The following is an 18100-nucleotide window of genomic DNA, read 5'->3' as shown; positions in this document are numbered from 1 at the left end:
TATAGTCCATAACACAAGTGTTTATTTATCTGTAAGCTCAGTTCTCAAAATTTTCCCAACATAAGCTCCACCTGAGGGGGTTTTTAAATCATTTTCTGTATCAAACATTTTCCACAGGCAAAGCAGAGCAGTGCATTCCACTAAATACACAAACACAAATTTCCTTATTCTTTTACATACTCAGCTCATTCATTTGGATGTGATCTAAAAATTCAGTGTACATTGTATGCAAAGTGATGATTAAGCAGTAGGAATATTTTCCCTTAAGATGACACAGAGATGTCAAAAAATATTTTGTCAGATTAAAAAGATACTAGAAATTACAGTTAAATCAGAGATAAGCAAAGAAAGAACAAAGCTAAAAAGCATTTTTGGCAGGTTCTGATGTCAATGTTGGCTTTTTAACACAGCATTTTCTCCATCAATCAAGTATATTAAAGCACTGCACTATTTTAACATGACCTGAAGCATATTATTCATTCAAGATTTAATTGAATATTTAGTGTCTGGAAGCAGAACTGGGATATCTCACTCTGCTTGCTTAAAAAAAAAAGTCTTCACATACTAGTTTTTATTCAGTTATGTACAAAAAAAAGTGTGAATGATTACAAATGATAGAAACTTCATCCATCTGTCAAAATAGACCCATAAATTATGTGATTCTAGGATTTTGTTAAAAAGAACTTTGGAAATACTTCCTGAATTGTACCACAACCACAATGTCAAAGGCAACACAAAATACATCAGTGCACTTTCCACTTGTTTTCCAGAACATGATTAAGCCAAGCTGCTATTTTAGGTCTAATCACAATTTTTTTAAATCCATTTAATCAGGATAGCAATTCCTATTGAAATGTTTGACCATAAACATCAACAAGAATTCATGTTACAATATATTAAATACTGTCCTTCAAATAAAACTCAAATTAAAATACCAAGGCACAGAATTAGAGAGACCACATGAAGCAGTATTTTTCTAAGATCCATTTTAATCCAGGGATTTCTTATACAACAAAAGGATAGAAATTTCAGTCCAAAGGCTGTATAAACACTTTTGATAATTATATTAATCTGTAACTTTTGACAGGAAAACCATTGTGGTACAATGATGGAGGAATTCTTCTATTGCATGATGTGCTTTTATGAAGCACACAAATACACAAAGCCAAACTACAGAAAAAAAACAGAACACCTAAAGTTAACAAAATCAGTGCGTTAACAAAAATACAAAATGAAGTAGAAATTATGATTACTAAAAGGAATTGCAGAGATATATAAAGATATTAAAGACTAAACATTGGGATCTGCAAGCACACAACAATTTACAAGACAACTGCTACCTGTACCTTAAATGTACACAAGTGATTTTTTTACTTTCCTTAAGGCATTTGCAACTGTAAAGCTGATAATACAAAATTAATTAGCAGAAATTGTTCTAAATTAGTGAGCTAAAAGGCCAATCATTAATCTTCACCATCATTTGATGGTTAATCCATAGCTGTCTGCAATGCTTGGAATGCATCTCTCCACACTCCCAGTTGAAGACACTTGTGAGCTAATAACTGCAACATTTGCCTCTGCCATTAATTTCAACTTAATTTGACATCCAACACTTACTAATTGCCAAGGAGAAAAATTAGCATACAGCAATGAGAAAGGGTAAGATGATAGACATTTGCATTAAAGAACACAGGGAAAATATTTGAACGATATGTTGAGATTTTGGCCTTTTTTTCTATTTTTAGGTGGCCAATTTCATGGAGTAGAGAGAGAAAGGGAATCCCTTGCCAGACAGGTCAGACAATTATATATATTGCTGTTTTATTTTAGTTTTTTTCTTGGTGCAAACCAGCTCCTGTGCTGCTTTAAATAAACTCTTCATAATAAATGAATTAACTCCTCATAATGCCAAAAAGCATCACTACTTTTTAAATTTTAACTAGGATTTTATTGACCTGCTTTCTCCACTTCTCTACTAACAGTTAGTCTGTGACTCACTGACTTGAAGAGTCTCTGGGCTATTTCTGAGTGGTTCACAGAAGAAAGTTAAGAAAAGCAAGTTAAAATCTATTTTGCAGGATATTTGGGAGGTTTCTAGGAGTCTAAACTTCCACCAGAAACAGGAGGTGGGGGGAAACCACTGTTCCAAGATGGTTTCATATTCTTGTATCCTGCATTTTCACCCAAGTAGCAAAAGTTCTGCTTTTTTTTTTTTCACTCATCTTGAGAAAAAAAAATAAATTCTAGAATAAAAAGTACTAGTAAATGTAATTCATAAAAGCCTGCTTATCTGAGGGAGAATTTTACATATGTCAGCAGCATTTTACTTCAAATCAAGTCAGGGTGGAGCTTACTGTTACATCATCTTACAACAATAAATTCAAACTGCACACCGAACGTGTATTAGCTCATTTTCACTAAGGAAATTATTGCTTTTAATGAGTTTACATTGAAGGCATGAGCACACACACAATCACCTCAATTTCATGGATTTTCTCACTGTCTCAACCCCTGCCACCATTCCTTGACAGTTCAAGGGCCTGCCAAACCCTGTTTTTTACACAACATTTGATATTTAGCTATTAACAAAACTATTCTGTAACTGAATCCAGTGTTTCTCACCCCACTGCTGCAATGCCACAGGTCTTGTGCAGTGCTCACTTTTCCTTTTCCAGCATTTCCACGGATTTTGGCAGCCCTGCAGCAAAGACTCCACATCCATAAATTCAAATAAGAGCCAGGAGAGCCAATCCAGGCCCCACAACGTGGACAGAGGGAGCTGCAATTCTGGAGCAGGATTGCTTCAAATTCAAATTCAATTTCAATTTCCTTTGCAGCAACAGCAAAGGAAACCACTAACAATTCTTGAGGCTGCAGACACAGCTCTCATCTTCCAATGATTTTTATATCAAGTCAGAGATGAGAATCCTCTCTCTCCTCAAGTCTTCTTTACTTAGGACTATTTCAGAGCTACTTGCTTCTTTATGCTGCAGCTCTCTCCACTGCAAATGTTTCCATAATTCTTCTTTCTGAAAGCTCTGGCACTCAGCAGCAAATCTCTATTACACTCTTCTTTTAAGGTGTCTCTGCAGCTTTAGAAATGTTTTTGCCTCCTTTATAAATTCCCAGTTTCTCTTGCTCCCTTCTATTCTATCCCCATTTCTTTCAGTTTGGTTTAGCCAAATGTTAGCATCCACAACTCAGGTGACAAGCTGAGAATCATTTCCACCTAGAATAAGTCATATTTATTAAAAATAACCATTTACACCACTAAAATGAAGGTGATATTGAATAATTTCAAGAGTACTCCCAGCTTCATTGACATATTGGGCATGGCACAAGTGAAACCCAAAATCCTGCAGTGCTGCAATGACCTCTGGGCCAGGTTCCTCTGCCTCTCCTCACGGCAGTAAAAAGAATTTCAGAGGACTGAAGAACTCCTGAAGCCTTCAGAACTCCCTGGAGCTGAAGATCTCTGCTGGGGGAGCCAGGGGATAAAAACCAGACAAAGCCATCCCAAGCAAATCCTGGATGCCAGCAGGATTTGGACTCCAGATCCCAATGGCCTCTCACCTTCCTACCTTCCTTCACCTTCACTTCTCTCCAAATTAGTTTAATTGTCACCATAGATTAACTCCTGCAGCACCCAATCTCTGCAGCTTTTGCCAGTTTTCCCTCATCAGACACTGATGAAAACCTGGCAAACACAGCACATATAAATGCCCTGGGGGTTTTTTTCCACCCCCTTAAATTAAACAAGCAGGGCACAAAAGAATATACAAATTTACTTAACACTCACAATGTTTATTACAACTGTACTTTAGACTGAAAACTGACAATTAGTTAGAAATACACTGTACTGTAAGGTCCCACTATTAACATTTTAAGATTATACTTCTCATTCAGATCAGTGATTAAAATTTTTTCCACTTAAACAGCAACACAACTGCACCTTACACATATTAAAATCTGAGTCTTACCCACTGAAAATTCCTTGAGCTACTAAAAATGAAAAATAAAAATCATTCTCCACCTGGATATATTTTCTTTAACAGAAAGGTAACATGAATCAACTTTTAAGCAGTAAAATATATTTAAGGGCCTGAAATAAGCAGATGTTAGTCCTGCCAGCAGTTTAAAACATTCAGATAATTTAGGAGTGCATTATATTGTGTAAATGATTTTATTCTTTTAAAACTTGGGGAAGCTGAAAGGTTAAAAAGGGAATTGTCCACCATTCTTTACTTGTTTCCTATCATTAACCCTCACATCACTGGTCCTTTGGAAAAAGCAACAGGACTAGACAGATAAAATCTAAAGCTTTTTAAACATTGCTAAGGTTGCAATGTTTAAAAAACACAAGTTCTTGGATGCTTTCATAAATTCCACACTGGCCAGTCAGAACAAACTGGAGCTGTGACTTGATTTTTCAAATAATATTTTTCCAATAATATTTTCATTGAAGTAGAAGCAACAGATTAAACACCTTTGTATATGATGGTTCAATATCAAAAAGCATCAAAAATATTTCAAAAGCATCGAAAAATATTAGGGAAATTAACAAAATCCGTGAGTAATACTAAGAAATTTTAAGAAATTAAGAAATTAATTTTAAGAAATTTAAGAAATTAAGAATAAAAGAATTTAAGAAATTAATAGAATTTAAGAAATTAAGAATTTAAGAATTTAAGAAATTAATAATTTAAGAAATTAATTTTAAGAAATTTAAGAAATTAAGATATTTTAAGAAATTTGGCTTTTAAAGGTTGCACACACCTAAATTCTGAGTGCAGGGAAAGCAGTGCAGTGCAATTATGCTGGAAAAGCCACTGCAGCCTCTGAAAGCCCGTGCAGCTGCTGGAGCAGAGGGTTACAGTGACAAACAACTTCCCTGCTACAAAGGTGGCAGGAAATCTATCAAACTGGACAATAAAATTGCAATTGAGTTTCTTTGGCTTTTTATAGCAGCTGCATGTATCTTGATGTGTAGCTCTGCAAAACCTATCCAATTCTGTAACACTGCTCCTTTATGTGCTGGTTCTTTATCATAGAATGGTGTTATAAATTAATGGCACCAATGGCACGGAGGGCTGTAAAAAGGAAAAATAAGCAGTAACCCAATACAATTAGAGATGGAATAGGAAAAACCCAAATTGGTTATTCTCTTAGCAATGCTAAGGAAATATTTTTGTTGCCATCATTCCCACATTACTCTGAAAGCATGCTAGAAATCAAAAATATCTGAGATGCACTTAGCATCGAACAATTTGCCCACTGAATTATGCCTGCACCAGGTTATGTGTGAAGCTCTATGAATCTCAGTAGTGGTGTAACAGGATACAAGACTATTTAAAATAAGTAAAATTAGCAGGATTAAAAAATCATTACAATTAGCTATTTATAAGGACATTTTTCAAGAGCCTTTTTGCGATTTATCCTAATATATGTTTATGTAATTAACAGGCAGCTCTGAAGTGCATAATAAAGGTAAAATCAACATTGTGAAGGTAGTTTCTGGCTGCTTTTGCTGTTTAAATATTCTCATTTTGGCTTCTGGAAGTAGTATTAGTACTGATGTCCCAACAAACTGAATTTCTTTATGAGCCCTTCAGTATTCCACCACCACACTCTGCCCACACTCACACACATTTTCAAACTTGCCATCATTCAACTTCTTCTGAAGAAAGAAGAAAGAACAGACAGATATTTTATATTGACCAGAAAGTCAACAAAGTTAGACTTTTAAAACTCCCAGGGAGTTACTCCTACGAGCAAGGACACCTCCCTGTCACAGCACAGGAACCAAAAATGAGAAACACGATTGAAGTAGGTCATCCTCTCATTCACTATGGCCTTCCACAAAAACATACAGCCTTTAAAATACAAATTAATAAACCACACCAACATTATTTATATCTATTATTTGGTATTTTCTAAAACTGCAGGGTTTTGCTCTTGACATTTGGCCGTGGCATCACAATAAAATTTTGGGTTTTTTCTCTAGGAACTAGAATTCTCTAGGATTAGCCACATTAAGTCACCGAAGAGAATGACCAAAAATCCATATAACCTTTCTGACACAGATGCTGTTTAAACAACACTTCTGACATTACATTATCTTACAAAAGGAGTCTAGAACTACAGATTATAAGATAATGTGCTAGCTAATTTCTAAGTTCAAGACACCAAAGCTCTGAGTAAGAGTTAGAAAGGTGATATTTGTTTTTTTACCCCTCCATCTTTCCCCAGAAACAATTCCAGCAATCACACAGATGCTAAATAATGCCAGTTTTCTCTAAAAGCACATTAGGGATCTTCACTCTGGCTACTTCATTGTGCAATTCACCCACACCCTCTGCATCTTGGGGCAAAAAGAGGAAATTGGTTTTTGAAGACTGCAAAGCTGACAAAAAAGAACATTAAGAGTGGTCCAACACCTTAAATGGGATCTCTGGGAGGGGTAAAATGTGGCCCTGGGTGCTTTTCATTGGAATTCCACTTAGCTAAGTGACTGTTTAATGAAGTTATTTCACCCATTTTTATTACACAGATTTATTAAATTGTCTCCCCACAGCCCAAGTATCCACCATCACCCTCTCCATGCAACAGAGCTGCAAAATAACAAAATTCTTGCTGTCTGCAGAGATTGACCTTTCTCAAGACAAAAATTCATTCAAAATCCAAGATCTCAGCAATGGCAACAATTCTTTTGTATCATCAAGTGATCTTTTGGATTCACAGACCTCCTTTCCACACTGCTGAGTTGTACACATTTAGATATAGGTAATTTATGATTTAATTATGAATTAATCATAAGTATGTATTCTGACAATCAGAATAATTCTGAGCCCCACACTGGCCTCACTCTTTTGTTGAGAATAAAGCAGTATAAAACACCTTTTGTACAACTGTTCCTTATTCAGAGAACCATGAATAACTTTTATGATGCGACTCTGGTTGTAACAACAACAAAATTCAGACAGAACAATAACCAAGGGTAAGAGTCTCATTCACACTGCAAGGATTTGCACTCTCAATATTCCATGGCAGTTTATCAGCTGAAGCATCTGCCTTAACTTGGATTTCTTTGCTTTTTACTCGTTTTGATGTTACTAAAAGGTGTTTTTGTTGATGAGTAGCTACGCTGCGCCACCTTGTGTTCCTGCTGTTACTAAAAACCAAGACCAGCACCACAATTTTTCAGAAATTCTCCTGCAATTTGATGAATCTCACCTTTGAGTGTGTGATTGACAGCGTATCCACCCACACACGCCAGCCACCCCACTCGTATTTTATTGCATGGTACAGCAAAATCCGAAATATGGTGTAAACCATCTCAGTTATCTTCTGCTCCTCTGAGGTCTTTGGGTTAAAGCAACAAAGGGACAGCATCCACTCCTGCCACACAGAGCACTGCAACAAACTCCTGCAAAACACACAGCATGCTATTCAATCATATTTTAAAATATATCTTATATATAACAGCTAAATCAAGGATTCAACACATTTTAAAAAATTGCTACACGCAAACATCTCTAATTTTTCATACTGAAGACTTTGCTGAAACAGCAATGAAGCTGCATCTTCCCCCATGAGTTTAATTTACTAGGAGACCTTGTTATTTATTTTATATAATTTTATTTTATTTATTTACTTGTGCATAGAACAAGCCGTGTTACCTCCTGTTTTCTCTGCTGTTATTAAAGAGTTTAATCATATCCGAGAGGAAAGCTCGCCGGACCTCCAGAGTTTCTGGGCACTGTGGAGAATTCCGGATCAGGACTGCAATAACCTTCAAAATCTCTGGAAAACAGTTCATGAGTAACAAAATATTAGGACCAGGCACAGCATAAAACACGAGGCCTCTTTCAACAGTGTTTGTACAAGGAAAGTGACACCACGTAAAGAAGTTTTATGCTGAGGAAAAGCACATCTCTATTGGAGAAGAAGGTTTAAGTTAAACAAATCCCTTCTTCCAACACTCTTCAAACTTAGTCACCCACCTTGCAGGCCTCTAAAGAAAATAGAATTCAGTGAATTACCAAGTTTAAGCAACACAAATATTAATGCATGATAATTGATAAGCTATCAGAACCTGTCAGAACCATTTTTACATGAGGTTCACATTAAAAAGCATCCTTTAGAAAACCAATGTATGAGGAAAATGCTCTCTACCTTATGAGATTTTGCTCTACCTTAATAATACTGAATTTTCAAAGAATGTGGCCAACTTCCAATTAAACTTAACAGTTTCTGTTATCAAAAAAACCTTCCTAATATAAAATTTTATCTCTTACGATCACAACGTTTTTTATATTTTTAGGAGGTCAAAATTGAGGGTACATCCCACTTTTTGAAGCAGTGGGACTTGTTACTTTAAAAGAAGTCAACTTTGTAAATGAATTAGGGTCTAATTCCAACACAGTCACTGTGATAGCTGCAGTTCATCTTTTACAACTTCTTTAAAGAGAAATTTCTTATTTGATAATAGTAATGATCTAAAAAAGGTCAGATATACAGACTGTATGTATAGTCTGTGGAATATACAGACTACAGAGCCACAGCAGCGACTGTCAGCTCCAAAAATCTTAGGAGAAAGCAAAATATGCTCACAACTTTTGTTTCATACAGATTTATCAGAAGGAAAATGGCATAATGCAACCAGATTTCCTTCCTCCAGATCTGCTTTGCTTTCTTTTCTCTTCCCCCACTTTCCCCCTGAAGTACACCCGCAAATGTGACCGAAATTTAATGACAAAGCAGCTCCAAAAGGGAAAAATCTGTTATTTCTCCAGAAAAAAGTTAACTCCCACAGCTATCGTAAGTCCATTGTGCTATGTACACTGCACATTATTAATGTAAATCATTCAGGAAAGGAGAGCAGTATTTTGTCTAAGTTCAAAAGACATTTAAAGTTTCATATCAAGATATTTCCACTAAAGTTTTGGTTAAAACAGTGAGCAGATACATTTCTCCTATTTGCCATCCAGCATTGTCATACTGAATGTAATTTAAGATGGAAGGTGTTTCCACATTTCAGGTAATTTAGTCTGACATCACTAAATAATGCATTCAGAATTTTGCTGGAACCTTAACATGTATTAAATCAAAGTATCCTGTGCATACAAGTCTTGAAAAACCATTTCATAACGTGACTGCACCAGCAAAAAAGGTGAGTTATGAACTACAGACACATAAAATATCTTTCAAAGAGCTATAGAGACATCCTTTGTAAATAACTCCAACTAAATACAAGTTATCTGTCTTTTAGAGTGAAAAAAAAAGTAAAACTGAGATTAGAAGACTGGTAAATGTAATTAGTAATTTTTTCATTGGTGGGGTTCTTTTAAAGCAGAATTTTGTTAAGATAGCACTTAAAATGTGAATTATTCTTACGAGGATTTTGTATCTTCACTGTTGAATCTGGGTCAGGATGCTGTTTGTGGATTACTTGAGTGCAAATCTGTTCAGTCAGAATCTGGCAAGAAAGAAGATTCCACATCAATGGACATGAAGAGAGCTTACTGAAAAATAGTTGGATTCAGCACAAACATCATCATTATAAAAATCATCCCAAGAAATCCCCAGCAACTTTCTTGATCATTTATTTCATCCTGTTCCTAAAAGTCTATAAGCTACTTTATTTTTTTTTTATTTCTCTCTTAAGTGCATACTGTTATTTAAAATACACTGGAAGATGAATGTGAATATAACCAAGGCAATTATGCCAAGACAAGATCATTGCTATAATAAAATTCCACATCTACATGAGCATCTGCTTGAGACACACAGGTTACTCATTATCTAGAACTGTTCATAATTCATAATTATCTAAAATTGAGCATAACCACTTTAAGGAGGGGGTAAATCCAAACTAGTGAGCTTTGGGGGAAGAAAAAAAAGCAGCACCCAGCTGCATCACACTAAGGTTTAATGTCATCTGGAACATATCAGCACAAATATGTAAGCAATTTTCTAACAATGTCTTACAAGTAATTAGAAAGATTGGATGCTAACTACAGTGACTACCTCAAACAGGACATTGTATGTGGTCATGGTGAATAAGCCTGTCTGAAGCATCAGCCTTTCAGCCAACAAAGAGAACAATCCGTGGCCAAGCATGACTTCAGCTTTTCTCCTAAAATGGTAGAGAAAGAGAAAATAAACTTAGGCATTCCATTTGCTTTAGGGGAAAAAAAAAAGTTTAAAACATGTGTCTCGAGAAATATAAAATCACTGGGAAGATATTTTTCTTGTTTGTTCTTTAATTCTTTCACTTTTGGTGAAGGAAAAGGGCAAAGAGTTCAGATTCTGAAAGGACAAATCCACCTTCCTTCCATAAATGAGCTCCACTAACACATGGGCCCAAAAAGCTGAAACACAGCCTGGGGGATTTCTTAATAAACACCAAGGAAAGGACACTTTTGCCCTAATTTCACTAAAAATGCAACCATGGACAGCAGTTTCAAGAGTTATTTACTGTCACAGTCAACTGGAGACATGTCAAACCCAGTTCTAAGGACAACGAGGTTCCATCTCTCCAGTCTAATTCTTGCTACTGATTTCACTGGAAAAGTGTGGATTGTTGGATTTCACTTTATAAAGCAGCCACACTGTATTAAATAACTATTTAATCAGCTTGATAAGGGAGTGAAAATGCCTGGACAGCAGCTGCCAGCAACAAGCAATCCCACCCCACCAAAAATCCATCTGTGACAAACAGACTGAGGGTTGGTGAAGAAGAGCAGCTCCTGATGAGTGCAGCCTATTAAATTAACCTCCAATACAGCTTTTTCCCCTATACACCCAATAATTTATACCCAAAATAACATATACAATGTCTGTGTCACAATTTTCTCCTTCCCTTCTTGGAGGGTTTAGTTTTAAGACCCAAATCAGTACCCAAATCAGTACTTACTTTGGAGCAAGGTGCTTTAAGAAATAGCCCATCACTTTCAGAGCTTGCACCCTGATGCCTTCACTCTGTGATGCTAAAAGCTTGTAGACAACTCTAAATGGAGAAAACACATTTTTCTTCTGTCAGTGTGAACAGTGATAAATGCAGGGTTTTGGTCCTTGTAAACCTCCCATAAAAACTTAAGATATCTAAATGTATTTATCAGTTACATCCAATTTCTTTCATCACTTTTTAGACAGTCAAGAGCTTAGGGCCACATCATTATCTGATTCTAGTTGGATTGTGGTTCATAGTATTCAACAGATCTTTAAATCTGTGAAATATGATTGAACTTATCTCCATGGACTACTGAGCTGTCTTTGGAAAAAGAAAATATTCATTTCCAAATGTTCCAGGAAATCATATTGGAACAGAGGCACAGTACTTATGCTTTACCATAAATAAGTTATGATAAAGTTTTTGAAGAAATTTGGATCACTTCACTAGGGGGAAGGAAAAAAACCTACCTCATTTAACCAATTTTGGAGAGCCTTTCCAAAACTATTCCATGTTATAACATGGCATTTTAGATCTGCAAGCTTCAAAGAGTTCAAAGGACTTCAGGTTTTTAAACCTTATCAATACCTAACTGAGCACTCATCAATAGTTATGTTATGTACTCTTCCCTAAATTCTTCTAGGAACTGTTCTTACATTTGTTTGCCTGAACCAATTTTTTCCCCACTGATTTCAGGCAGGTTCCTGTTAAATTAGAAAAGTTTAATATTATGACCACCCTCTGAGAGCCACAATACAAAATAAGAGTCATAACTTAACTCCTCTAGCAGATTTTCTGTTTGTACAAGTAGAATTTGCTATTTCCTCTACTTTTCTCTCACGATTGTGTTAAACACTTTTTTCTGTTTGTTGGGAAAAAGATTGCAAACAATGCACAGCATCTGAAGAGCTACTTTTAAATAAATAAAATATTTTTCTGGAAAAGTCCCACAGGGAAGAAGACAAGGGAAGAAAACTAACAAGGATCAGAAGACATTTGAATCAATTTTTTTTGTCTGTCCACTTCCAAATATCTGTAGGAATGGGGGGCTGAGGACAGAGCAGCAGTGGATGAAGACATCAAGGCAGAGACTGGAATGGATCCCCCCTGTTCAAGTGTGACTGACAGCTTGGAAACATTAAAAAAACACTGGAAACATTAAAAAAACACCTCATTGATCATAAATCCAACAGCACCTCCTGGCAGAATGAACACCTGCACCCAAAAATCTCCCAAGATGAGGAGTCTATGACTGCAACACACACCCTGATGAGAAATGTGCAGATTTCTTGGTTATTCCTGCAACAACAGCATGGTTAAAACACTATTTTTACTTTTTCCCACTTAGAAAATCCCAACTTACTGTAATCCATTCCTCTGGTCAAATGCAGGGATCATAGATCCAGGATGCTCTGACATCAGAGCAACCAGCAACTGCAGGACATCCATCAGATTGTCATCCTGTTGGATAAAGCAGATTTTAATTCACTGCACATACACCAGAACATTGCTGTGGCTAAAAGAATCACTCCAAAATATTCCAAAGGTAGGTGGAGATTAATAATAAACTAAGGACCAAATCATTTTACCCAATGCCAGAAGAACTACAGCTCTAAAAGGCAAGTGCAGGAGAAAACATTATGAAAAATATATTTAATTGTTTAGGGTGAAAAGTGATGTATCAGTGTCTGGGATGTAAGGATTTGACAGGCAATGGAAATTTAGACTATGTTAAATCCTTCCCCACACGTGCTCCTCTGTTTGCATCTGCATTTCCCAATCCTTCCCTGCACAGGAGCTACAAATAAACTGCTGCACATTCCCTGGGGCACAGGGTGGTGTTTAATGAAAAGTTTCTACTCAGAAATGTTCAAACCATGAGGAAAAAAATACTACCACCTGCCCCAGACAGTATTTTAAATGGGTAATTCAAGCTGCTTAGGAAAGTTTTCTATACTTTTAGTCTAGAGCACTCTAAGCTAGAGTTCATTAATTTGTTCCAAGTTCATTGTAATTAAAAATAACAAAATGCAACTGTCTTTTCCCACACTCCTTAGTATTAAAATGAAAGTTTATTTTTAAAACAAAAAGAGCCCATAAATAAAACTGTCCAGCACTTTTGAACAAATACTCTGATTCTTTACTCTAGAGCATTTTGAACAAATACTCTATTAGAAAATCAATTTTAAATTCTCCTGATCAATTGCTCACCTGATATTCTCAGCTGACATTACAGACACCATCACTATTAAGCCATATGGGAAAGCTAAATTTCCCTTTTTTGTTGATGTTTTTCTGAATCCACAGTTAGATTGTGGGATTTTTTACACTTGAGTATGCAAACTGCTAAGATATTTAAAACATCACATCCTCATCTAAAGGCTATATAAAGCTTCTGCTATTTTAGTTCACTCTTAGATGTTATCAAGAGTCTTATTTTTCACTTCTCCACATGAAATAGAATTGCTTGACTGTGGTACTACCAAGTAGTAGTAATCAGCACAGAGAATAAAAGGAAAATATAGGTGTAAGCAAAATTAAAAAAAAAAAATCTATACTGCTTGAAATGAAGTTCAATTAATTCCTTATTTTCCCCATTTCAAGCACCCTTACAGAGATGAGATCAGTTAGATTTATGTCCCCATTTCCCTTGTCTTTGATGTTGCATCTGGCATAAAGTGCCTTTTCCTGGTGCTAAAATATGAAGATGCAGATGTATCAGTGGTAACCAACATTTTCTCCCAATTAAGTTTATATGCTTCTTTTAGATGCCATTAACATACATCTTTATTTTTTTAAGGCATGTTTTCAATTTTATCGCTTTATTTAAGAAGCAAAATAAAAAGGAGAGGAAAAACAAACCAAAAAATATTACTCAGGCGGCCTAAAACAAGGTTTTGACTTTTTTTTTTTTCAAGTCACTCTCACCATCTGTTTTTCTGCTTGGTAAATTGGTTTGTAGAACAACATAAGAAACCATTTTGACTTGCTGGTTTAATGAACTTCAATCTAACATTGAACATAGTGCTTAAATCACTGCAAGAATATTGACATATCAGCACACTGCTGGAAAGAATTGGACAATGTCTGCTGCTTCCTCTGCAGAGCCATCTTGTGGCATAAAGCAGGTTATATTTGAAATTATTCCAACATTTGGTGGTCACAAATGTCACAAACGTTTTGGTATTCCACTCTTCATAAACACATCCCCCAAATTCAAAATTACCTCGTGGATAGTGAGCAGGTAATTGAGGATAGCCTGCAATTCATCTTCTTTTATTCCATAGTCCTTTAAAAACAAACAGGTTTTAAGTATCACCTTTCAGGTATAAAATGCTGTTTCTAAAAAAGGCATTGTTACAAAAATGTTTATATCACAAAGAAAGCACCACACAACAAATTTGCTTTCACTTGATTGTTTAAAAGGTTCATAGTTACAAGGTAGCTTCTTCCCTGCCCCAAAAGCACCCACTGAATGCCATAAAAATGGTTTAAGACATTTTCAACACAGGCATAAAACCAAGATACTGTTCATGTTAAAAAACAAAAAAAACCCAGACTAAGAAATTAAATATTTATTTCCCCAAAGGTGAACATTTCTAAGCTAATGATAGCTTCACTTCTGATAAAAACACCTTAAAAGGGGAAAAAAAATGCATCTTTAACACTGCTGTCCATGGCAGGAGCCCCAACAAAAAGCAGCAGCTTTTCTCTTTATTTATTATCACAAAATCCAGTATGTTTAAAGCACGTTAGGCATTTCTTTATGAAAGAAACTCAAATATCCTACCATAATTAAAGCTGTCCTACCTTCATCACTAGCTGCTTAATGAACATCAACAAAAACGCTCGCAGGGACAAAATCTCCTTCTGAGTAGGCCGTGGACCATCTACAAAAGAAAAGTAGATATATAAAATATAAATTAACAGTTGTTATTAGCATGGACTGCATTTTCACAAAAAGAAAAATAAAAGGCATTTTTCTGGGTGAAGAAGGCACAATTCTAAGTGTTTTATCCCTTTTTATTAGCAAAATGTCTGCTCAGTGAGGTTCCACTAAGGCTTCATCTAAATTCTGATGAATTTAACATTTCCCTGTAGTGCTGTGAACCAACTTCACGCCAGGAATAAGACTGATAGGAGAACTTTATGTCAGAATTTCCAAATTTCCAAATTTCCAAATTTTTTCCAAATTTTTTTGCAGTTTACAGGTTTTTTAGAAGTTCTGCCATAGCTCAAACGAAGAGCTACATGTCATTATTATACACATTATACATTATTAAACACACAAAAATCAATCTTACAATGCTATGTATGAGGAGTACCTTGAAAGATACACTTAATTTGTTAACTCAAAGTCAAAAAGGATTGCATTCTGCCATCTCTGTGTAAAACAGACTTTCAAAGAACCATTTTAAATACTCCAACACTCAGTAGTTCCCAGGAGAGGCAAGGTTAAAAAAACAGATGCAACCAAGTGTCAAAGTCAAGTAAAAGCTTTGGTACAGAAAGCAAACGAACTGTTGCAAACACATTTTGGGGGATAGTTTTTACATCTGCCTGCAGGGTCACAGTTCTCATGATCTTAGTCATCACAGAAAAGCAAACCATCTAGAAAATGAAACTGGTTTTATAAAGTACAGGCCCACAGGCATATCTGTTTTAAGAGCAGCTATTTTCAGTATAAAGCAGCCTAGTCAAAATAAGCCATTAAACTGCATTACTCACACTATCCTACTCATCCACTTGCCTCAGGCTCAATAAAAGACTCACAAAACTAAGTAAATCCACGAGAGACTAAAAAAAGAAGAGGAAACATGCATGCTTTGCTTCTTAAAGGGTGGAAAATAGCACAAAACAATCCTTACAGCCCTCTAACTGGTCATTTTGAGAGGCTGGAGGCAGAAATTCAGACACATCTAGGGAGCACTCACTCCTAGAACACCAAACTCTCTCCCATCACCTGCCTCTCCCTCTGAAATTCCAAAAATTACAAAATTACAGAGAAGGACCACAGCTCCACAGTTCTAACATCCTACCATTCCTCTGATCACTTCACACAGATGATATGACTTTTACAGAAAGTTTCCTATAGGCTGTGACAAAAATAAAACTTTCAAGGACAAAATCACACTGCTCACACTGTTACAGGGAACCCACCTCACAGAAGGGTAATTATTTCTGAAGAACTGACAGTTCCATTCTAAACACTGAACACAAAACTTTTTTAAAACAAACATCAGATTGTGAGACAAAAATCAATATATCCAGGTACATACCTATGCCCTTGGGGGTTATCCCACTGCGATCCTGAGGGTTCACCACCCAGTAATAATATTTGAGGGTGTGCATGACCAGCAGAACTGTCCCAACACGTCGGATTGCTCCATAAATGTTCACAGTGGCAATGAACTCGGTGGACAGGTAAGTGTACAGGGTCAGCTGCACCTGCAGCACCAGCCAGGAAAGCAAAAACCAGCACACCTCATCACACAACTAAATTCTTACATTTCATCTAGCAAAATGGCTTAAAAAAATAGATTTCCACTGCATAGATTAGTGTTAAAACCTCTGCAAAGTGATTAAAAATTGCATTGTATTTCTGAAACTGTACAGTGCTGGTAAGAAGGTTTCAGCTGGCGAGTTGTGATTAACAGAGAGAGAGAGATTCACCAAAATAAAAATACTCACTTTTGATCTATATCAAGACTTAAAATCCAACAACCAACATAACTTCCTCTTCAAAAATTGCTGAGTTTTTCCCAGCTAACCCATCCAAATTCCTTCCCAGTCTGGGTCCAAAGTCAAAACTCTGCACGTTTCCCATCTCCCAGAAAACCCAGGGAGTCTGCAAAACTTGACAACTGTAAAAAGCAGAGCCTGAAGACAACTCCTGGATGATTTCTGTCGTAAAATAATGATTGTTTATTGTAAAATAACCAATTTTACCTGTGCTGGGATATGAATCCATATGGCAGGGTTCAGGAGAACGTGATCACACAGCTGCTTCAGCAGGGGCACCCCGTTGTGTAAATTGCTCAGGTATTTGGAGAAGGCAAGGCAAAGTTCCAGCACAGCTCTGGTGACGTGGGCTTTGGAAGACTGCAAGAGAAAATCTGCTTAAGGAGAGCCCTGCAAGAGTCTAGGAAAAGTATTTCATTCAAAAAAAATTTCAGCATTAATGTAAGACATCAAGGAAGGTTTGCTTTACCTTTTCTAGGCTGTGTCCTATCACAAGGAAGCCTTTACAGGAAAGCATCTGTTCTTGCATAGCAATAGAGTTCTTCAACAACTCCATGATGAATGCCAGTAAAGTAGAACTGGAAAACATGGTTTTGTAAAGAAAAACACATTAAAGGGTTACAGCAAGACGAAGGATTTCCAAATTAACACTCCCACAGAGGTACATGTTATGTAAATGTTCAATTCAGAACTTTTAACTAAAAGCAAGACTAAATTTTGAAACTTTGCTTCAAAATCTTGATTTTGTTAATGCTTTTCTAACTTGAAATTCTGGATTTTGAGATAACCACACAAAAGCAAAATCCTTCTGAATCCTTGCAAAAAGGCAACAGTTAAGTTTGTACTTCTCTCTGCTTCATGTTTCAACTACAAACTTCTGCAAGATCAGTTACAATTTGAATTCTACTTCTTAATCTCTCAGATTAAGCAGGTATTTTCCTAGACACAGCTTTGCTGTTGTGCTGCTGCCAGAGGGAATATTCCTGTCAAGGCACTGGTGCCTGTGGATCAAGACTAATCAGATGAAAACCTTTTTATTGCTGAGCCAATTTGCAACTGCATCAAATCTCTGATTTATCACAAAGATGCCCAAGTCTGGGCCAGCTCAGGAGACACCCAGACACAAAGAGATGGGCTGAAGGAATATTGTGAGCATCCCTTCTAAGCAACAATATGGACACAGATCATCTTTAAACAGTCATGAAGCTGCAAATGCAATGATTCAGAGCAAATTAAAGCAGAATTCTAAGAAGCAATCCCTTGGCTTTTACTGCTGCTCTTTATCTTAGGAGCTCTGGAGCTCCACCAGCTTCTGTGTCTGGGTGTTCAGAAGTTGGATGGGGTTGAAACAGAGCTCAAACCAGAGGAAAAGCCTAACAGCAACAGAAAGTAACAGTATCTTCC

The 18100-nt window shown here is 36.3% G+C and overlaps 1 protein-coding gene across 4 annotated transcripts in view; it reads right to left on the bottom strand.

The window, feature by feature from the left end:
- The window catches only part of LRBA (LPS responsive beige-like anchor protein), a 302351-nt gene that overhangs the window by 248175 nt on the left and 36076 nt on the right, over positions 1-18100 (bottom strand). For all 4 annotated transcript variants that reach the window (XM_063415460.1, XM_063415457.1, XM_063415458.1 and 1 more), the window contains exons 12-22: positions 17166-17274; positions 16904-17056; positions 16234-16402; positions 14765-14844; positions 14181-14243; positions 12318-12415; positions 10919-11011; positions 10030-10138; positions 9397-9478; positions 7680-7803; positions 7234-7426 (exon numbers count right to left, since the gene is read on the bottom strand). In XM_063415460.1, the coding sequence (XP_063271530.1) occupies positions 7234-7426; positions 7680-7803; positions 9397-9478; positions 10030-10138; positions 10919-11011; positions 12318-12415; positions 14181-14243; positions 14765-14844; positions 16234-16402; positions 16904-17056; positions 17166-17274 (1273 nt within the window). The remainder of the gene's footprint in view (positions 1-7233; positions 7427-7679; positions 7804-9396; positions 9479-10029; positions 10139-10918; positions 11012-12317; positions 12416-14180; positions 14244-14764; positions 14845-16233; positions 16403-16903; positions 17057-17165; positions 17275-18100) is intronic.

The sequence above is a fragment of the Prinia subflava genome, chromosome 18 (assembly GCF_021018805.1).
Source record: "Prinia subflava isolate CZ2003 ecotype Zambia chromosome 18, Cam_Psub_1.2, whole genome shotgun sequence".
NCBI lineage: Eukaryota > Metazoa > Chordata > Aves > Passeriformes > Cisticolidae > Prinia > Prinia subflava.
This window is presented reverse-complemented; position numbering and strand designations above follow the sequence as displayed.